Source organism: Pleurodeles waltl, chromosome 3_1 (genome assembly GCF_031143425.1).
Source record: "Pleurodeles waltl isolate 20211129_DDA chromosome 3_1, aPleWal1.hap1.20221129, whole genome shotgun sequence".
Classification (NCBI taxonomy): Eukaryota; Metazoa; Chordata; class Amphibia; order Caudata; family Salamandridae; genus Pleurodeles; species Pleurodeles waltl.
Window position 1 is genome coordinate 835,762,920 of NC_090440.1, and position 23,167 is coordinate 835,786,086.

The 23,167-nt window shown below is 45.7% G+C and overlaps 1 protein-coding gene across 1 annotated transcript in view; it reads left to right on the forward strand.

Moving 5' to 3' along the window:
* Positions 1-23,167, forward strand: part of OTOG (otogelin) — a 956,473-nt gene that overhangs the window by 438,953 nt on the left and 494,353 nt on the right. The window contains exon 27 of the mRNA XM_069221482.1: positions 10,678-10,797. Within this exon, the coding sequence (XP_069077583.1) occupies positions 10,678-10,797 (120 nt within the window). The remainder of the gene's footprint in view (positions 1-10,677; positions 10,798-23,167) is intronic.

Below are 23,167 nucleotides of genomic sequence, written 5' to 3' on the forward strand. Positions count from 1 at the left end.
TATGGTTGGTGTTGCCCTGTATGGTGGGATTGTTAGTTTCCCTATGCTGTGCATGCTTTAGTGATGAGTGTCCATGCAGGGCTGTGAGGGGTGTCCATTCATTGGTACAGCATGGAGGGCTTGGCATTGGGATTAGAGAGATGTGATGGTGGAGGGTGTGGGATGAAGTGGAGTGATGGGAGTGAGGGTGAGGATATGTGATGGCATGCAGGTTGGGGGATGATAATTGTTGAAAGTTGACTAACCAGAGTGCAGGCCCTCAGGATGGAGTATTGCCAAGACTTGCTCCTCCCATGCTGTGAGTTGTGGAGAAGGAGGTGGGGGTCCACTGACAGTCCTCTGTGGAGTGAGCTGGTGTCTTGCTGCTATGGAACATAACTTCCCCCATAGGTCTTTCCACCTCTTTCTGATGTTGCCCCTTGTTCTGTGGTTCTGTCCCATGGCGTTGACCCGGTCCACGATTCTCCACCATAGCTCCATCTTCCTGGCTACTGATATCTGTTGCACCTGTGCTCCAAATAGCTGTGGCTCTCCCCTGACAACTTCCTCCACCATGACCCTTAACTCCTCCTCAGTGAAACGGTGGTGCCTTTTTGGTGCCATGGGTGTTATGTGATGTGTGTTGGTGAGGGTGTGTTTGGTAATGTGTTGGGGTGTGTGAAGTGGGGTGCGTGAGGGATCTATGGGTGTATGTGGTGTGTGTAGTTGTGTAGAGAACACAAAGAAAACTTTTTATTTTTTGTTTTTGAAATGCATCTTGTTTTCCTTTAAGGAAAACGGGCTGCATTTTTAAAAAAACTGCTTTATTTAAAAGCAGTCGCAGACATTGTGGTCTGCTGTCTCCAGCAGGCCAGCATCCCTGTGAGCCCCACCATTCCCATGGGGGTCGCAAATTGCGACCTACCTCATGAATATTCATGAGGTAGGTCATTTGCAACCACCTTGCGAATCGCAAACAGTGTCATTGACACTGCTGAACATAAGGTTTTGAGAGTCGCAAATTGCGAGTCGCTCTGACTCGCAATTTGCAAGTCGCAAAACCTATATTTCTTACATGTGGCCCATACTTCGTGCCACTTCAGTAAGCAGCAAATTCTCTCTCTCTCACTGCCACTAGATTCTATTTTATGTGTTTGAAAAGCAGTGGTGGGCGTAGTAAACATGCTGCACATGTGATATCAGAAAGAATAAATGAATCTAATGGGGTTATCTGGCTACGCTCTATGTAACAAAAATACACACAGTGATCTGTGGCACAGCACACATGATGAATAATGAATAAATGTGTCCGTTGGATTATTCAAATTGCTTTATAATCTTTTTTGACATTACTTTGCAGTATTTTCTGTGATCCTGTGTGTGTTAATTTTTTATAATAATTTACATTGTATGCCTCATATACTTACTACAGGAAATGTCAAATGTATTCTTGCATTTTCAATTGCCCATGAAATAAATATTAAAAAGAAAAGGAACATTTACATCACGTTATAAATGGAAAGTGTGTCTTTCTGATTTGAAATATGAGTACTGACATAAAGTCCCAGTCAGGAAATGGGGCTTATTACAAATTGAGTATGTTTTCTGTGATTGTATCAAAATAACCTGTACCAATGACCTTCCAGGGGTGCAAAATAGATGAAAAATGACCTGCTTTTGGCAACTGCTCACAGTGTGCAAGAAATTGCAACTATGAGTGTGAATTACACACATACCTAGAAATGCATTACATGTATTGGCTTTTGTTACAAATACAGCTGTTTCATTTCTTGTGACATGTGAGCCCAGATAGTTTAGCAATGGCTGCAAACATCTCTGTTCGAAGAGCATATCACATTTTGTACTGCACTGATCTTCTCTTCTATTCAAGGTCGATAAAATAGGGATCACCGAGTTTGGTAAGGAAATCCCACATTATTTACATAAGCAAATAGGCCATTCAGTTGTAGAGATACTGCCTTGCCCAGGCCAGGTCCCAGACACACAACAAGGGTTGGAGACTACATTGTGTGAGGGCAGGCACAGCCCATGTAGGTGTAAGTGACCACTCCTCCCTCCACTCCAGCTCAGATTGCTCATCAGGATCTGCAGGCTACACCACAGCTCCCTTTGTGTCACTGTCTAGAGGAGATTCACAAACAGCCCAACTGTCAGTTTGACCCCAACAGGGAATCCACAAACAGGCAGAGTCACAAAATGGTTTAAGTGAGAAAATGCCTACTTTCTAGAAGTGGCATTTTCAAACTAACAATCTAAAAACCAGCTTCACTAACAGATGCATTTTGAAATTGTGAGTTCAGAGACTCCAAACTATATATTTCTATCTGCTCTCAAAGGGAATCTGTACTTTAAAAATATTTAAAGTCAGCCCCCATGTTAACCTATGACAGAGATAGGCCCTGCAACAGTGAAAAACAAATTTGGTTGTTTTTCACTGTTAGGACATGTAACACACATCAGTCACCTTTAATATACACTGTACCGTGCCCATGGGGATACCTAGGGCCTACCTTAGGGGTGCCTTACATTTATAAAAAGGGAAGGTTTAGGCCTGGTAAGTGGGTACACTTGCCAAGTCGAATTTGCAAGTTAAAACTGCACACAGGTCTGAGCCATGTTTACAGGGCTACTAAGGTGGGTCGCAAAACCAGTGCTGCAGGCTCACTAGTAGCATTTGATTTATAGTCTCCCCGGGCCCCTCTCGTGCACTTTACTGGGACTTACTAGTAAATCAAATGTGCCAATCATGGACAAACCAATTGCTCATACATTTTATACAGGAGCACTTGCACTTTGGCACTGGTCAGCAGTGGCAAAGTGCCAGAGTACCAAAAACAGCAAAAACAGAGTCCAGCACACAGTCAAAACATGGAAAGCAGAGGCACAAAAGACAGGGTAGACCACGCCAAGGATGTCAGGTCTAACAATGACATGCAATCATTCTTGGCATTAGCTTCAAATCACTACTTTCAGAGGGGTCCTGAACAACCATTCTCTTTACATTTATTGAGATTTGGAAGTCTTTTGACAGAAATGTACAGAGGAACCATAGTAAGAAGTCAGCGCATAAGGACAGTACAACTTTTTATGGTTACCCATAGGTGAATGAAGGCACATCATCAACAAATTAAGTTACAGAGTGCTGTTGCGAAAGAACAAGTACAGAAAATGTGCTAACATTTTTCTAAGATGGATTCAGCCTAAAGGTACAAGCTAATGGGACAGTTTATTCCAAGCAGAGAGCCCACACAAGGAACAATTAATGCAAGAGATTGACTCATAAAAGAGACACTGAATATAGCACATGGTCACTTGAAACGAGGCCATAGAAACTCTGATCTGGTTATTGATGAGACTCATTTTGCTCTGTTCTCCAGACTTACTTTTTTCAAAAAAGTGCTAAGCCTCACACTGCTTTGGAGTGTGGCGAGACTTATTTTGCTTCAGATACCATCCAAATCCCTCTGCAGATGAAAGCACTCATATCCTCTCTGCTCTGGACTGCAAGCACACCAATGCCACTAGCATAGCTAAGATGCTATGAGCCTGAGTGCAAGGAAGTAAATGGCCCCTTTGACTGTGGGGGGGGGGTAGTAAGTTACAGCAACTATTAGGGTTTGTTTGACCCCTCAGGGTTCTCATCCCTGGTGCTAAAGCAGTTGCTTCACCATTTGTAGTTACACCCCTTGCTGACACAGCTATGGTGAGGGTCCAGTCTTTTCATTCACTCTTCACCAGCACCAGCTCTGCACTGGAGAGACAACAGAGCTCAGATACACTTTGCTTATGGGTATTCTCAAGGTGTGCTGTGGATATTCCCCAGACATATTCAGCAATGAGTTTTACCCATGCATTCTTCACTCTGGATTTTATCTCTTCCCTTCGTGGTGCCATGGTCGAACTGTGCCCCAGAGCAGTGGTCCTTAACCTGTGGTCCAAGGACCCCCAGGGGTCTGCGAGGCATACTTAGGGGCTCCACAACTGTTTTACAAAATTAAATAACACTAAAATGAATTTATTAAAATAAGTATATACAAATAAAGAAGCAAACTTTAAAAATGTAAAAGTTTTTCTATTTTTGATTTTGAAACACAATATATATTTAATTTTTCTAGCTTTTCATTAGCATTTTATCCAAGAAAAACATAAAATGAGCATACCTACATTACACCAAGATAAACACAGGGAGAATCATCATTAGGACACAGTACAATGGATTTTCACAACCTGTTTAGGTAGCAAGGCTCTAGTGAGAGGTCATGGGGTGATGGAGCTGCCGACCAGTTAACCTACTCTGGCAGCTCAGTCTAGACAACAAAAGTTGTTGCCTACCTCTATGAATAGAAGGGGCTTGCTAATAGATGGCACAACAGGAAGTTAAGGTATGATTTGAATAACCCCATGCCTGATCTTTTCCTGGCCTTCTCACTGGTCCACAGCCATCAGCACAGCACCGACAACCTCTTTCTATGAGTTTGTTGCTAGGAATATGCCTGTATATCAGAAACTAGAAATGGACTCCATAAGCCCAGAGAAGGACTCCAAGGCTGCTGCAGAGCACAACACCATAACCCCTGTCTTATTTATCACCTTCTATTGTGCACAACAGAGCTTTGCTACCAGACTTTAACTGAGATGAGAGAAATCACTTCCTCTCAGAATAGTGCAGCGAATGTGGCGATGCTACCGCACCCTACTTCCCATGCCTTTGCCTAAATTGAGCATGTTAAATATGTTCATAGAATGATAATCAGATTAAAAAAATAGAAACATAGTTAAACATCCTAAAATAAAAACATGTCAAGAAATCAAAACTAGCTTTTAGTTCATTTACAATTAACAGTTGATGGATCTGACGACCTTCTGTGTGGTGTACCCCCAGATTTTTACCTTGCCTGTTTCTGCTGTCTGTAGTACTCTATACACTTTGCCCCTGTTAACCAGTGGAAAAGTGCTTGTTTTGCCCCTGTCAACATGATGAAATTGGCATACTCCTGATTGGAGTATACAACTTACCTATAAGTCTCTGCTGTATGGTACACAGTGTACTGCTATGTGGTACACAGTGTACCCGGGAACTGTAAGTTAAATGTCACCAGTGAACTGCAGTTCCCATCGTTCCACCCACTGCATTGTCAAAGCAGTCTTGACAAAACGTCTGCCATCTGTAGTCTGGTGGTGCAGTTTTAAATGTAGTTTTAAACTACAAAATCTACCTGACAAAATAAACCCTTTTGACAGGTCAAACCTTCCTTTTAATTAATAATAACTCATCCCTAAGTAGATCTTCTTGCCCCTAAGGCAGGGTGCATTATATTTAAAAGTAGACCTGTAAAGGAACATTACCCATGTCCTTTCAGTGAAAATTGCCCGAAAGCTATTTTCGATGTAGCAAGGCTAGCTGTGTCATAGGAAAGCAGTGGATTACATTATCACATTTAATAATGCTAACTGGGGTTGGGAAACAGCTAGACATGTAATTCAAATACTCTTTTATAGTTTTTTCAGATCAAATTTAATGGTAACATCAAGTTAGCAATAATTGTTAAGGAAACAATACTTTCAGGAAGTTACCTTTTTCTTGTCTAAAGCCTCCAAAAGCCCATTTGCATGCTCTTCAACTGTCATCTGGAAGCTGAATATCCCCCTTGAGATTTGAGCCAGCTCCCAGAACAGAGACAAAAGGCCTTGGGTGTGAGGAGGTGTTGTAGAAACCTTCACAGGGTGGTCTCTGGGCTGGGCCAAGGAACTTGATTAACTTCAAAGAGACCTATTCTGTCACAATAAGGTGTAGCTTACACATGGACCTGCCCTTCTCTGTGTCCCCCCAAATAAGGCAGGCGCCAATCCCATTGAGAGGGGTTTGCCCCCAGAACTGGTTTTGAGTGGCCACGGAGGAGGGCTGCTCATTTCCATGGCCATACTTTTGGTTTTGTCACAGGAGGTCTGCACAGGGAAACAAAGGTTCTGCCGCCTTGGTTTTTGGTATAGAGGGGCACTCTGGGATTGTTTGCAGGAGGGCACACAGCAAATCCTACAAATATGAGCAGGGTTATCCCTGGGAACCTTTGCCCCATTGGTTAGGGAGTGGAGAAGAGTTTCCCCTACTCACAGGCTAGTGCCAGGCATAAATGAAGCATTTCCAATACCCTTTTAAAAACACTCTCTGGATTTTTGGAAGAATGGAAGAGGATTGAACCTGCTGTCTGTAACTTGAGACAAACCTAGAAGATTGGACCTGCTCTCTCTCTTGTACCCAGGCCAAAGAAGTGGAATCAAAGGTCATAAGACTGACCTCCTGTTCAAGTTACAAGGATACGACAAAACTCAAGATGCCTTTTCTGACACTACCTAGATACCTGTTCCAACTGGACCTGGCCTGGACCCTGCTACTGGCCTCTGCATGAGTGATTCGTGACCATCAAGTGCTGTCCACAAGGAACTGGACACTAGGCTGGTGTCAAAGTGTACACCTCCTATCCTTGTGTGGGACTAAGAAACTTTTGGCTTCCAGACCACCAACTTTCCAAACCAATCCAAATAAAATGCATTGCTGCTGGGTCACAGATTCGGGTTGCTCTTACTCTGAGTATTTCAGCAGCAGAAAATTTTATTCAGCTAGACTTTGCTGAAAAAGGTGTCTGGCCTAATAGAAACCTCTTCAGCTAAAGCCTACAGCCTTACCTCATTGGAAGAATCTGAGCTCCAAAAAACTGAATAAGTCCAAAGGTAGAAATCTTCCCCAGGCAGCAGTTCCACAAGTATCCATCCAGTGAGGTACCTTCTTTGGGTATGAAATTCAAATGAAATTCAAATTTCTCTAGCTCAGAGCCCTCCTGCCAAAAGCCAGCTGCTTTACTAGGACCTTGTCTAACTGCTGTCATATGTCTTGAAGCCACTTAATGGAGGCTGCAGTGTGACTCCATTGAGCAGGGCCTGTGCCAGCTCCAACCTACCTGCCTCACAGCCTAGTACGATTTCTCACATTTGGCCTGTCTGCCCACTCTGCTGTCATCTTCGTTCATTTGTCTTTCTGTGCCTTTCTTGTCCTTCTCTGCCTTTCTGCAGTTTTTATCACTCTGTTCATTTGTTTGTCTTTTGTCACTCTGGTTATTGTTGTCATTCTGATTATTTGTTTCCCTTTCTATTTGTTTGACATTTTGTCACTCTACTTATTTCTTTGCCTTTTTGTTTTTTTTCACATGTCAGCCTAGCACTCCACTCACTTTTCTGCTGCTTCCCGCCTTCCAGCACCCCCTCTCCCAGGACCTACTTGATGGAGGCCACAGTGCTGCCGCACCACTGGCACAGTGAAGGTGTGCCACAGGCATGTCCATCTGCGCTCATCCTTTCCTGGACCGCTCTCAGCTAAAGGAAACCTGTTTCTTCCACCCTACAGAGCTACATGGCAGCAGATCTCCAAGCCCCATACCTTAGACACATTGACAACAAATGCTGCCACACTTCCCCTCAAAACACCAGAGGACCTGTCTCCTGCCAGCACTGCTGGTTCATGTACAATGCCAGAAACACTGCAAACAAAACAACAACCATCACTCCAACCAAAACCGCAGTGGCACAACTCCAGTGCATTCTACTCAAAGCACGGTCGCACAGCAAACACGCCACGGAAATCTGTGACACAATCTCATCTTTCACATCGGACGCCATCTTCCTCACTGAAATCCGGGTGAACTGCACCTTGGCACAAGACATCATCACTACCAACCCTGAAGGATACAAGACACCCTCACCTGCAGACCACAAGGACCGCACCCCATCTTCTGAAACACCATCTCTGACTTAATTGCCACAGTCCCTTTGATTATGAGCACTACATCTTCCTAGGAGACCTCAACGCAACCAACCTCCTCGACATCATGAACAACATCGGTCACAAGCAACTTGTCACTGGCCTCACCCACATCTCAGGACACAGCTCACCTGGACTGGCCACCTCTGCGTCCATTTCACCACCTCAGGACCAATCATCACCACACCCCCAAGCTCCATGTGCAGAAACTGAGAAACAATTTCAGGAGACCAGGGGAACAATGCTCTCAACTCCCACCTCCCGTTCACATCATCCAACCCGGACCAGGTCACAAAAAACTTCTCCTGATGGATCACCAAATGCTCCAACAAAATCACCCATGCCAAACCAGCCTAATCCAAAAGACCCAGCAGAAAAGCCAGCTTGTTCATCAAAGGGGTTAAAAGCCACCAAACGCACATGCTGACAACTTGAAAGGAAGTGGCGCACCAGCAAAGAGCCAGAAGACCTATCCTCCTTCAAGACGGCACTCAATCAGTTCCACCATCTCCTGAAAATAACGGGAAATTGGCAATACGCTCAAAAAGTCTTAAACACCTCTATCACATCGGTCACCTTCCACGAGGACTGGAAACATGGCAATGTAAGGCCCCTCCTGAAGAAACCACCCACTGACCTAGCAGAACCAAAGAACTACTGGCTGATCTCACAAATCCTATTTCCAGCAAACGTTTTTGAGAAAGCAATCAATCAACAACTCATCAAACACCTTGAACACAACAACATCCCAGTTCACTCTCAACCCGGATTCAGAGCCAACCTCAGTACTGAGAAAGCCCTGATCACTGCTACTGATTACATCAGAGCCCTCCTGGACCATGGTAAAATGGCAGTTCTCATCTTCCTGGACCTGATAGCTGCTTAAACACTGTCTTCCACCACATCCTGATCCACAGACTCCATCATATCGAAATCTAATGAAAGACCCTCAAATAGATCACATCATTCCTCACAGGAAGAACCCTGACTATCCACCTCCCCCATTTACCTCAGAACACAAGAAGATCATCTGCCCATACCACAAGGATCATCTCTCAGGGCCCACCCTCTTCAACATGTGCATAACCCCCCTGGCCATCACTGTCATATAGCACAGAATGAACATCATCTCCTGTGTTGATGACACCCAGCTTATCTTCTTCTTATCTGAAACCCCTCCACCACTAAAGCCAACTTCCCCTGATGTATGATGAACGTCTCTGACTGGATGAAGGACAACTGCTTCAAGCTCAACAGGGATAAAACGGAAGTCCTCATCTTTGGGAACAGCACCTCGCCATGGAATGAAACATGGTGACCCACTAAACCCAGCCCCTCTGTCACCCCAACAGACCAAGCCCACAACATCTGCATCATCCTAGACAACAAGCTTTCCATGAAGAAACAGAGTAGCACTTTCTCATCTAATTGCTTCCAACACCCTGCGCATGCCCTACAAGATCTTCAAGTGGCTCCCAATTAATGCCCAAAAGAGTGTCACATGAGCCCTGGTCACCAGCAGGTTTGACTTGGGGTACCTGCTCTACAGAGGAATCAACACGCACCTCCTGACAAGACTACAGACAATACAAAACTCAGCAACTAGACTTGTGCTCAACCTCCGAAGACGAACCCACATCAAACCCCACCTCAAGAAACTGCATTGTCACCTAATCCAGAAGAGATGCTGACCCATGCGTACAAGCCCAGCTCAATGAAGGACAAGCGTATATCAAAAAATGAATGACCTTCTACCAGCCAGACTTTTTCGATCCACCTCACTCCTCCTCTCAAACATCCCCCCCCCCACTAGATACGCAGAGTAAACAGTGAAGGACGCTCCTTCTCACACCTGGCAGCCAAAGCCTGGAATGACCTTTCTGTGAACCTCAGATCCGCACCATCGCTCCAGCAATCCAGGAAGGAACTCAAGACCAGGCTATCCGAATGAACAGTTGACCATGATGCAGCAGCATCCTCAGGGCCTTGAGGATTTTTTTACTTTTTACTTCCATTTTAGAGATGAAGGACCTGATTTAGAACTCAGTGGATGGGTTACTTCATCACAAAGGTGACGGATATCCCGTCCACTGAAATCTAAATCCCATTATAAGCTATGGGATTTAGATTTCGGGGAACAGGATATCCGTCACTGTTGTGATGGAATAACCTGTATTCCGAGTTATAAATCAGGAACTAAGTCGCTAGGTAAAACTTCTCACTGGGTCGAACCTGGTTTCTTGATCACACCTGTGTTCCACTAGGGTCAGCATTAAGTTATGCCAAGGTACCGGTCAAGCACCACCAGATTACTGCGGTTGGTGCTTAACACATTTTGGTGCAGTTTTTATATTTAAACTTTAAAGATTCATAAGTCTGATTTCCTTCATTAGATTTTTGTCATTCTGGTGTCATTTTATTTTGAAAGTCACTCTCGTTTTTTTTATTGGTTGGGGTTTTTCCTGTATTGTGTTTTGCCCTTATTACAGTTTTGGTACTTTTTAAATATTTTACTCATTGAAAGTTATGTATTTCTGCTCTGTGCCATAGCTACCAAAAGGTAGATCTCAAGTTTATTTAGTGACTTTCAAAACCTGACAAGGGTTGTGGTTATTCTTTGAGGTGGGTATTCATCCACCCTCAACTAATGCCCCCATTTCTTACAACAATATGCAAGCCAGCAACCTGTTGCTGTACAGATATCACACGTCAGTACTATTGTAAAGCAAAAGGTGCACAAAAAATATTCTTTGCATAGTTGCCTGTCGTGCTAAGTTACAACACAGTAGGATAAACACAAAATGATTGCTCTGGGCAACAGTTCAAATGATAACAAATAATGTACTTTTGTTTTTTCTTTTTAGAATAAATTAACTGGCCTGTGTGGGAATTTTGATTTTAAAACAGTAAATGAAATGAAAACGCCAGAGAATTTTGAACTGACAAATTCACAGGAATTTGGAAATAGCTGGGCAGCTGTTGAAGTGAGTATAATTAAAAGGTACATTATATGTGACAAAGGCTATGTTTATTATTGTGGTCCATAGGCCTATGTTAATTGTTCTTGATAATACAAACCAAAATCAATCAACTGTGGCTCACGAGCAATTCTGTAACTGTCAATTCAAATATCGGTGCACATGGTTCCTGCCAATGCCAGGGTGGAGGGCAAATTCCAGTCTTGAAAAACTCGTACTCAATCCCATCTCCCTGGCTTCATTATGCAGGTTTCACCCTAGGAATCGGTCACTGAAACCATATTGTTAATAATAGACCGTTATCTGCTACCATTTTGAAGAGGAAATGTCTATCAAGAGTGAATTGTACACAAGCAACCTCACTTTTTATCTACCATTAACCAAGAAGAACTCCTCTTCATTCCCCGGGCAAACCAACGCCTCTTGCTCTGTACTGCTAAGAAGCATCGCCTGGTCATGCCTCTGTCCCTAAAATACTCTCATTACCAGTGACTACATTGTACCCTCACTGCCTATCTCTCGAATGGTTCACTCGAATGCCAGCTCTAGACTCTGGGACACACTTCGACCCAACACATCATATTTCAATTCAGTTTTTGTAAAAAAAAAATATGTGTATTAACATGCATTTGGATGTTTTGACTGAAACAATCATTTTCATAGTGATCAGGTGCTTGTGCACGAAGGATCATAACTGAAGAAAACTCAGTGATCTTCCGTCATCAAAATGCTTAAGCACACAGAGCATCTCAACAGGGTAGTCACCTCATATGCTCACATAATGCTACCTGTATACCGTTATGTTATGGCTGCACTCTCTGGTCCCCATGCTGCCTTGAGTATCTCTCATGCTACTTACTGAGGTTCTGGCTGGAAGTCCCATGGGTGAATGACCGGGTGTCTTGGTAATGGGAAGAAGAAAGTTCTCAGGCAAACAGTACAGCCACACACATAGGTCTGAAATAGTGACTATATGGAAATAACCAGCCCTTACATTAGCTCCCCTGGTGCAGAAAATTGCCAGTCACAAGAGCTTAATTTGTTAAATTGTGCAGCTTGGGCACACACTCTTGATAAGCTCAAATCTGGCACACCAAGACCTGGCACGAAATCATCCATGTACACTTGCAACCCTGGTAGAAAGTGTAGCATAGAAACATTTTTAGCTTTCCAGAGGAATACATACCACACGAGCACAATTTTCACATTGGCCATTCCTTGCCCAAGAGTGTCCCAGGCGGATAAAGCAGCCCTGCCATACAGAGTATTCATAGAAATACAGTACCCATAGCACATGACCAGCCATGGTTCCAGAGCTGTCCTGCACAAGAGCTGTCCTAGCTCAGGAACAGACACTGTTGCAAGGGTCCCCCGGCATATTGAAAAGCTCTGGCACATGAAGAGGCATTAAAATGTCAAAATGTAACGGATAGAATGCTTATAGAAGTATCAGCCACTGGCAGTCGTTTCGGTTGTATTTCATTGATTGTCTTTATACCTGTGGCACCGCTCAAGACGAGGAGCAATCACAGGCAAGTCTGTTGGGCCCTGCTCCAGTAACACTACAGCATGAACTGCCAAGCCATCCCCTGTCTGAATGGAAACACCAGTGACAGCAATCCAGTTTCATCTTTATGGGTCCTTCCCACTGAGGAGCAGCTTGAATCCTATGGTGCAGCTGGCATGGAGCCCTCATATAGGCATATCTATTGCACTTAAGTATCGCAATAAAACAACAGAAGGTGGTAAGTAGAAGGCTTGCAAAAGTCTGAACCACTGGCAATTGCTTGGCATCAATTGCAGTTCATTGATGTGTGACTGATTCACAAGGACAGACTCACACTGTTTGTGTAAGTTTACAATCGTTTGCTATTCACAATCTTTAAAACTGAGAAGTCTCCGAACATGAAAAAAGATGGCTATTCTACTTTTTTATGTGCGGAGACTCCACACATATACTACTAGTACAATACCTTAGTGAACAGCAAACAATTTTAAACTTACACGAAGGTGTAAGTTCACCTTTGTGAGTCAGGCTCAACATTTTTGGCCCCTGTGTCACACCAGTCAGGAATCAGCATTCGCCTAAAAACATCAGTGACATCTCGAGCAGTTTTCACATGAAGGATCCCTGGCACAAAAAAGGCTAGCCCACTGACCATCTCCGGCAGAACGTCAGCCCTGGTACCCTGGGTAGTTACAACACATGCCTATATGTAGCTCCTTGTCATCTTGAAATTATTATGAACACTTTTCGAATTAGTTAGCAAACACAAAATATGTATTGTTTGGTTGCACTCTACATTTGACAGTAGCTATTTTGTTTCTTTGGAACAAGACATTTAAAAGACTTTCACCAGATGTTTACTGGCACAGAAATAGCGATGATCATGATCTCTCATGATAGAGTTAAAATGGAGCATTACCTCTGGAACAAGATATGTCTTCCTCGAGGGCACTATAACCAAAAATATGCACATTTTCCATCCCGAACCCCTAGTAGTCCTTATCATCTCTAATATCATGACAATTGAATGCACTGGACCCTCCCGAACTGTACAGTAGATGTCTTTTGTGGCATCATAATTGGTGACTGGGATACAGATTGGTTCCAGGATTGATCTTGGGACCTGATGCTCTGCCACAACTGTGGACAAGATGAAGGCAGTGTGGGCCACTGGTGGAGGGGTTTCGCAAGGTAAAGAGGGACATCATCAGCATATAAGGCTATGCAGTCCTCAAATACCTCGCCCCAATCCCAGCCCTGCAGATAGATGTTGGTAGGTATAAGTTGGGCCAGTTGTTCAATTGCCAATGGAAAAGAGAAGTGGGGACAGAGGACATCCTTGTTGTGCCCCCCTTCCTATGGGGAAGGTTGGAGAGAGGACCCCATTGATTTGAACCCGGGCCATCGGGTTGGAGTAAAGGGCATGTACCATGTTACGGAACCTGAGACTAAAACCCGCTCGCTCCAACACCAGCTGGAGATAGTGCCAATCTACCGTAACAAAGGCCTTCTCAAAATCAATCAGAAGGAGCACAAAGTCGTAAGGTAGACAATGGCGGCGAGCCAAGGCAACGTGCAACCTTTGGATGCAGTGTTTCATGCTACGGAGTGGCATGAAGACGCATTGATCCTGGTGTAGCTATGTAGTCAGAGAAGTCTGCAGACAGTTAGCCAGTATGGTCACAAAAATCTTTACTTCGCCGTTAAGGAGTGAAATTGACCGGTAGTCCCTACACAAATTCAAGGGAGGCTGCGTGTTAGGGATCACCACCACCATGGCCATGTTAAGGTCCAGGGGGAATTTCATTTTGTGGCACACTTCCTCGTATAAGGATAGAAGGAGGAGCACAAGTATGTCACAAAATCGAGTGTAGTACTCGGTGGAGAAGCAATCATGGGGTTTTCTCAGCTGTTAGACCGGCTATCGTGTCTCCAACCTCTGTTACAGTGATCCGCTTGTCAAGACTATGGAAGTCTGCTGAAGGCAAACAAGGAAGGGGGATCCTGTCTAAAAAGCGGCAGGGGAGGGACATGTTCTTGCATGGGGAGGCCGTGTAGAGCTTCTGATAATAGTAGGCAAATACCTGAGCAATCTCAGGAATGGAGTGGCTGGGGCGACCGTTGTTATCAAGTAACTCAGGTATGATCCTGGACATCTGGTGGTGTGTGGCCAGCCGGTACAGTAGCTTCATATTTTTGTCTCCCCATGCATAGACCCTAGCTGATGTGGCTCTCAAAAGATGCTTGGCGGCCTTCATGGAGCATTGACAAATTTCCTCATGGACCAGGCTAAACTGGTGAGTAAGGTCCTCATGTGGGTGGGACATGAGACGTTCCTCAAGTCGAAGAGCACACATCTACAGCTGAGTAACATGCTCAGCTTGGGCATGGTCTTGAGCGCGGATGAGTCCCCTGGCGGTGCCCTGCAGTGTCGCCTTACTGGTAGCCCACAGGGTGCCAACCGCTTTTACCCATTCCTCATTATGACGGAAATATGCCCTGAGTTCAGACCTCAGGGTTTGTGTAAAACTCTTGTCTTGAAGATACCAGGTGTTAAGGCAAAACATGGGGTGCAGGCCAGGTGTAGAAGTTCTGAGATGAACAAGAAGGGAGGAATGGTCTGAAAGTCTGCAGGGTAATATTTGTATCTGCATCACTTGTCATCAAGTATCTCAGGTATCATCCTGGTTGCCTGGTGGTGTGTGGCCAGCCGGTACAGTAGCTTCCCATTTTTATCTCCTCATCTGTAGACCCTTGCTGGTGTGGCTCTCCAAAGATGCTTGGTGGCCTCCATGGAGCGTTGACAAATTTCCTCATGGATCAGGCTCTGCTGGTGAGTAAGGTCCTCGTGTGTGTGGGACTTGAGACATTCCTCAAGTTCGAGAGCATGCAGCTTGGGAATGCTTTTGAGCGTGGATGAGTGCCAGGCGATGCCCCGCAGTGACGCCTTACAGGCAGCCTACAGGGTGCCGACCGCTTTCACAGATCCCTCGCTATCACTGAAATATGCCTGTCCTCAGGGTTTATGTAAAACTCTTGCCTTGAAGATACCAGGCGTTAAGGCGCCACATGGGGTGCAGGCCGGATGTAGAAATTCGGAGATTAATAAAAAGGGGAGAACCGCCTGAAATTTCGCAGGGTAATATTTGTATCTCCGTCACTGGTCACAATCCGGGGGCTAGCAAAAGAGTTAGTTCAGTTTGAAAGTGGGTATGATGGACCACAGAGGTTTGTGTATATTGACGAGTTTGCGGATTCAATTCTCTCCATGCATTTCATAGACCCAACTTGGCGAGCCAATCTTGAAGATGGCACGTGCCGGTGGTCCTAGTGATTGAGTGGGTTCCGGTGGTGTCAAGGTCAATGTTTGGTACTGCATTCAAATCCCCCCTACTATTGTCAGCCCATGAGGGACGTTTAAAAGATTTTCAGACAGGTCACCAAGGCAACCAGTGAGGACTGTGGGTGGCACATAGACACTTACCAAGTTAATCACTCGTCCCTTCAATGACCTGGTTAGGGCAATGAAGAGGCCCTGTGGGTCTCACCGTACATGCATGACTGTAATGGGGAATGAACGTTGCACAAGGACATCACCCCCCCGGCTGGAACCACGGGTGAACCTAGAATGAAAAACCCTATCATATCCCCTACGTGCCAAGAAGGAGCAGCGCTCTCCAAGAAGAGGAGTCTCATGGAGGAGCAGTACATTGGGAAGGAAGCAGTGGACATATGCAAGGTGCTGCCCATTTTTACACAGTCCAACAGACCGTTAACAATCCAAGACAGTACTTGAAAAGTAATGTAAAATGTCAGCGAATGTGTTCATTGGGTGGCTTGGTGTGGATGGGAAGCCTAAATTGGCACAACGCAAAGGTCTAGAACAGGACGACAGTGTGGTGTGTAGAGTCAAGTATCTGAGATCAGTGCTCCAAATGGGCAGGATAGGTGTGTCAATACCTAGAAGGGAAGGAAACGTAAAAACAAACATGTAGAGCTTAGCAAAGCAGAACCTAAGCAAAAATGGATCAAGCATTCCCCACCCCACAACTCCCTCCCCATCCCATACTTCTACCTATTAAGCATCTGTCACCCTAATGAAAAAGGGGTTAAATAGAACAAACAATGTGTACAACAGTAGTATGATTGACGGGGAACCCCTTCTCTTATATGTCAATGTGGTTAAGCCGCCATCTGGTGAGATCCGCAGCAGAGCAGAGAGGACGCGCTGCCCTAGGTACGAAGACACATGAGGGTTTACCCTAGGGTAGGACTAATCTTGTATAGGGTCATGCAGGGACTGCAGCCACAGGGCCCCAGGCAGAAGGTGTTGTGTGGATCATAGTGAAGTGTGCGCTGAGACTCTTCCTGTGGGAGTTCAGCCACACGGCGTCCAAGATGAGCAGCCCCTCTGATAGAGGGGCAGAGACTGGCAAGGTCACAGGGCACGTCACAGCTGGATTCCAAGCCCCGGCTCGTGCGGGAGACTCAAATCTTCCTGCGTGTTTTGTGTTGCAGGTTTAGTAAGGTGGTTGCTGTGAGATGATGGAGAGTTTGCCCGTTGGTCTCTTGAAAACACCTCCCCAGTTTCTAAGTGAAGTCTAAAGAAGAGGTAGGCAGGAGTGAATATCATAAACAATTCTGCACCCCAAGGAGGACCCTATCTCATCCAGGTTGGCCCCTGTAAGACTTCAAGCTTTTGGGGTAGCGGCTGTGAATTCCCCGAAATTGTGGGCTTGTCAAGGAACACAGCCGCAGGGGGGAGGGGCAGGAAGATGCTTCATGTGGAAGGCCCTAGAACAGCCTTGAAGGACCGAAGGTCAGACGAGAGGCCACAGTCCTGTAAATTAAGTCTCCTCCTTTCTGGGTGCCAGAAAGCCAAGATGTCAGGCCCAACACCAAAACTAGAGTCAGTCTCAATGGAGCAGACTGTGTGCTGGCACTTTGCACTCACCCATGAGCACAGTACGTTCCTCCTCAGTCAGGATAGATTCCCCATCTGTCCTGGAGCTGCGACTCTGCCCCTCTCCACTGCAGCGCCCCTGGCACTCTCCCTCAGGTATGTGCGCAGTCAGGCCACCGAGCAGAAGGGATCCCAGGTGGACCACCCCAAGCAGGCCCAAGTGCGACAGCAAGGATGATGTTGATTCTCGGCCCCTCTTACACCCTGGCCCTTTCCAGTTCTAGGGCAAGGGGCACACACGGATCACCAATAATTGACGTGCAGTGCTGGCGTTTTGCTGGGCATCTCCCATCTCTCATAGAATAGCACCAAGGGGGCACTCACGGCATGCAGGGGGAGGCCACGTCTCGCCAGACTCATGTGCTGCACAGCCTACTCTAAGGGCACCTAGGTCCTGGGCCCGCTCCCCCACCGGCCACCTCCGCAGCTCCATTCCAGGCAGCGCCTCCATTCGCCGTGACAGCCGCCGGGTTTCAGTCACTTCACATCTCTGTCTGGGTCATCCCAGGGAGAAGGGCCTCAAGTCCCGGCCGGGTCTAACACAGCTTTGCCTCAGGGCCGTCCACTAGGCTAGAAACCTGTTCTCTCAAAAGACCAGCAAGTCTGCAGGATATTCAGGTGTCGAAAGGGAATGTGAGCACCCTTGTGGTTACGGGCGTCACATCAGCAGTACGGATGGCGGCCGAATAATCCGAATAATTAATGTCTAATCAGTGGGGCAGAGTTCTAAAGAGACTCGTCCGCCATGTTGGTCACTGTGGCCATGCCCTCAGAATCATATTTAAAACATGCAAGAAGTCTTGTCTGGCAATGACTCGTAGTTGTATTGGCTCTCTGCTTTGTACAGTTTGTTCAGTTAATACTTCATCCTTCACCTGTGTTGTTTTAGTTCTTTCCTGGATTTCTTGCATATTCCTTTCCATTTTGCTTTCTGCGGTGGTCCCTGTTTCTTTGTATTAACTTGTGAAATCATCTGCTGTTTAACTTTCATCAATGATGCCTTCGCATCCTGAAGACCAAAGCTGGTATCAATCAATCAATCAATCAAAATAATTTGGGGGGGGGGAAATCAGGTTGGGGCAGGGAGGGTCACTGATCGAACAACCATGTCTTGAGGTTCTTTCTGAAGACCAGGAGGTCGGTGGGGAGGGAGTTCCAGGTTTTGGGGGCGAGGTAGGAGAAAGACCTGCCTCCTGTGGTGGTGCATTGGATGCGGGGGACTGTGGCTAGGGTGAGGTTGGCTGATCGGAGGTTGCGTGTGGGAGTGTGGAAGTTAACTCTTTCGTTGAGGTAGGTTGGGCCGGTGTTGTGGAGGGATTTGTGTGCGTGGATGAGGATCTTGAATGTGATTCTATGGGGAGCCAGTGAAGGGATTTGAGGTGTGGTGAGATTCGTTCGTGGCGGGGGAGGCCAAGGACGAGGCGTGCGGCTGTGTTCTGGATTCTCTGGAGTTTGCGTTTGAGTTTGAGTGTGGTGCCGGCGTAGAGGGCGTTACCGTAGTCCAGTCTGCTGCTGATGAGTGAGTGGGTGACTGTCTTTCTGGTTTCTGGGGGAATCCATTTGAAGGATTTTTTTAGAGTGCAGAGTGTGTGGAAGCAGGAGAAGGTTAGAGCATTGATTTGCTGTGTCATGGAGAGGGAGGGGTCAAGGATGATGCTGAGGTTGCGTGCGTGGTTTGCGGGGTGGGTGCGGGGCCTGGGGTGGTGGGCCACCAGGAGTCATCCCATGTGGTTTTGTTGGGGCTGAAGATGATGATCTCGGTTTTGTTTGATTTGAGCTTGAGGTGGTTAGTGTTCATCCAGTTGGCGGTGTCGAGGAGAGCGGCGTGTAGGTTGGTTTTGGCGGTGGTGGGGTTGCGGGTGAGGCAGAGGATGAGTTGGGTGTCATCTGCATAGGAGAGGATAGTGATTCCGTGTGCTCGGAGGATGTTGGCTAGGGGGATCATGTAGATGTTGAAGAGTGTGGGGCTGAGGGAGGATCCTTGGGGGACTCCGCAGGTGATCTTGGTAGTGTTGGAGTGGAAGGGCGGAAGGCGGACTCTCTGGGTCCGGTCGGTGAGGAAGGAGGTGAGCCAGTTTAAGGCTTTGTGGCGAATTCCTATGTTTTTGAGGCGTGTGCGGAGTGTGTGGTGGCAGACGGTGTCAAAGGCTGCGGAGAGGTCTAGGAGGATGAGTGGGACGGTCTCGCCTTTGTCGACTTTGGTCCTGATGTCGTCAGTGCATGCGATGAGGGCGGTTTCCGTGCTGTGGTATTTGCGGAACCCGGATTCTGAGGGGTCAAGAGTGTTGTTTGCTTCGAGGAAGTGGGATAGGCGGGTGTTGACTAATTTCTCTGCAACCTTGGTGGGGAAAGGGAGGAGGGAGATGGGGCGGTAGTTGGAGAGGATCTCTGGGTCGGCTTGTTTTTTTTTTTAGGAGAGCGGTGATTTCCGCCAGATTCCAGGGGTCTGGGTAGGTGGCGGAGTCGAAAGAGGAGTTGATTATGTTGTAGAGTATGGGGGCGATGGTTGGGCTAGCTTTGTTGTAGATGCGGTGTGGGCAGGGGTCAGAGGGGGAACCGGAGTGGATGGAGTTCATTGTTTTTTCGGTTTCTTCGTGTGTGGTGGGGGTCCATGTGGAGAGTGTGGTGGGGGGGTCATGAGTTGGGGTTGGGTTGGGTGAGTGAGGGGTGTGTGTGGTATGAAGCTGTTGTGGATGTCCAGGATTTTGTGGAGGAAGTGCCTGGAAAGGGCGTCACATAGGGGTTGTGTGTGTGTGTGGGGTCTATGTTGCTGGCTTTGGGTTTGGCGAGTTCATTGATGATGGTGAAGAGTTCCAGGTCAACATCTGCTCTCATGACTGCACCACCTGCCTGTGATTTGGCTAAACTTGCTGGATTTACAGCGGATGATTTATTGTATAACATTACATCTTTAAAGTCTATCTGTTTTCTGACCTTTACATCACTCTCACACCCATGCACTTTACTCCCTATACCATCTAAGAGCTATTTACTGGGCCTATCCACAAGCAGATGCTATTCCACCCGTGTTTTGCCGACACTAACCTGCAAAAGCAAGCACTTATGTGAGTTCTCTCTTCCATGTATTCACTTTCATTCTCTTGTGAAGTATTTTGTTATTCAGTACCTCCAGAGAGAGTCAGAGACACCTCGAACTCTCAGCTGATCTACGTCATTGGCAGAGTCTTGACACTTACCTTCAGACCGCCAAAAGGAGTCTGGGTGGGTCCACAACAATCTCATCGGGTCTTGGAAGATTAAATGAGTAGCTCCACTTGCTGCTGCCATTGGAGTGGGTATTCGGGGAATGCTTTTCTGTAATAGCAGACAGCAGCTGGAAAGTAGTAGGCTGTCACTCATTAGTTTTTGCTTGGAGACAAAGATGCCACGATGGAATGCAGCTTCAGGGTCTTCAATCCTACTCAATCATGGCTGCCTTTTTGGGTGTTCCAACGGATGCTTGCCAGTCCATGATTGTTCCCCTTTGTTTCTGGAGTACATAAGATTCCATTTCCCACCTATAAGGTATTTAAGGCATTCTGATTAGTTTCGGTTGTGCCACAACGCTTCCAACTACCCTGTGTACGCATGATCTTCACCTCTTATTTACATTTTATGCCACTATATTTTAGCCATTCTGGTCTTGCCCACCCTTGATTTTTGTTACCTTGGATCCCAGTTCTTTAGTTCTCCTCTGGCTCTTTAGTTTTGCCTCTACCATGGATATTGGTTTTCAGTCACCTGGGAGGACTGGTGTTGACTTCTGCTACTGTTTGTGTTACTATCATTTGGAACTCCTTGTTGGAGTTTTTTGTGCTATTTGCTTTTTCTGCCAAATTGAAGGCACGTTTTTAGAGGATACTCTGTACCTTTGCTCTTTTTATCACCTGCTTACCATGTTCCTTCTTTGTTGTCACTCTCAAAATAGTCTTTCAAAATAATGCATTTCAAAATTAAGTTTATGCTGTACATATTTTAATTCATAGTGATGTTACTGGAAGCAAGGTAGCAAGTGGCACTAAAGTAATCACCAAAAACAATACATCACCATCTATTCTTTGTGTAATCTCAAACATGCTTTTCCCGTTACTGTGCAGTAATTTCTCACCAGTACCATGCAATTAGGAGCAAACCTCTTTGGAATGGAGAATTTCAGTGTGGGGCTATTTTTTCAGTCATAAAACAACATGGAATTCACATTTTCATGCAGTTTTACTGCATACATTTACTCAGCACAGGTGGTAAATATATGCACAGATTTGAGGGTGGAGTGAGGGTGAGAGATAGGTGAAGGAAGTAGGGGAACCTGTCTGAAAGAAAAAGATATGGCTTGGATGCTATTGCAGCAAATGCCTGATGACATTTTTCTGGCCAGAAATGCCATGTGGTAATTTTGTTCTGCTTAGCTAAGAATCAGGCCATTAGTAGGGACTTACAAGCAATCCTAGTAACTCTGTCCTAATGGCCTGATTCTCCTTTGGAGAATGTGTTGTATCCAATTCTGAGTAGGAAGTTGTGAAATGGGCGTATGAAGTTGTGATTTGTTACAAAGAAGCAAGGATGAAGTGAAAGATTCACTAGAGGGAGGTGAGATGCTACATTTCCTTTTGTGTCTGAGCAATGTGTTTTACTGGTGGTGGGAGGGGTAGGGTCCAACATGACATTGATAAAACAATTGAAATCTGTTGTGCATGTCAGTTGCGGGGTATGTGTGAGTCTTGACAAGGGCGCAGATATAGGCTGTTGGAAGGGAGATGTAGTTAATGGTTGTGATGCCTTTAAATGTCATAACATAGTTACTTGTGGGTATTGAAATAATTGCATAAGTTGAGGTGAGAGCAACAGACAGACGGGATAGGCGTGGGTGATGCTAAGTGGATAGGCTGATGTTAATTAGTGATTGAAAGGTGGTAGAAATATGGATAGGTTCACCTTTAAAAGTGGGAGTTAGGGGAGAATCCTTATCTGATGGAAAACAGTTGGAAGGATTTTTGGATATTGGGAGGGAAGAGTTGGTGATTGAGATGCATGTGCAAGAATGGATGTGTAGAGATCAGAAGAGAGATGGAAAGGAAAGGCGTGGTATATGGTTAGATGAGATAGTGTTGTGTGGAGGACAAGGAGAGGTTGGAGACATGTTTCTGAGTCAGCGAAGAGCTACGAAGAAGACTGATGACAGAATGGAGAAGGATCGTGGAGAGCAGGGAAAGTAATTGAGTGATGTAAGCAAGGGACTGTGTAAGGAGGGTGTTGGGATTGCCAAGTGTCAATCATGTACCCAATGTGATGTTGCATAGTTGTGTAACAGATCTGTATTTGTGATTGACAGCTACATTACAGTAACCAGTGGATATTGGGACAGTCCTTGTTGATAGAGTATTGGGCTGTCAATGTGTAAGTTAGAATATTTCTGGGAACACAACTGGCTGTACATTGTTAAACTCTGTTGATGTGTTCAGCTTGCTGACAGATCTACCTTAAGGTGGAGTTTAAATCCGCTTCAGGAAAGGCAGAATGCCATATTACTGATCCTAAATAGCTACATTCAGCTGTGGAAATAGAGCAATTTAGAAAAGGGAGGGGTATCACAGTAGTGACCTTTGTAGGATCCATCCCAGAGCAAAATTAGAACGCCTCAGGTCAGGATATTACAGTATTGCATATTACAGTAGTGAATCTTAGTTCTACCTAGATGTGAGGTTAATACAATTCAAGGAAAGAGAAGGATACCACAACAGTGGTCTTTGCTAGTTCTACCAAGAAGCAGAGTTAGAGTGACTCATGCTAAAGGGCAGTATATTACAGTGGTGGAGTTAGTAGAGGAAACAGGGCCAAATACTCAAAGTTCCAACAAAGGCCTTTGAAAGAACACATTTGGTGCCAGTAAAATGACACTTTTTATATGG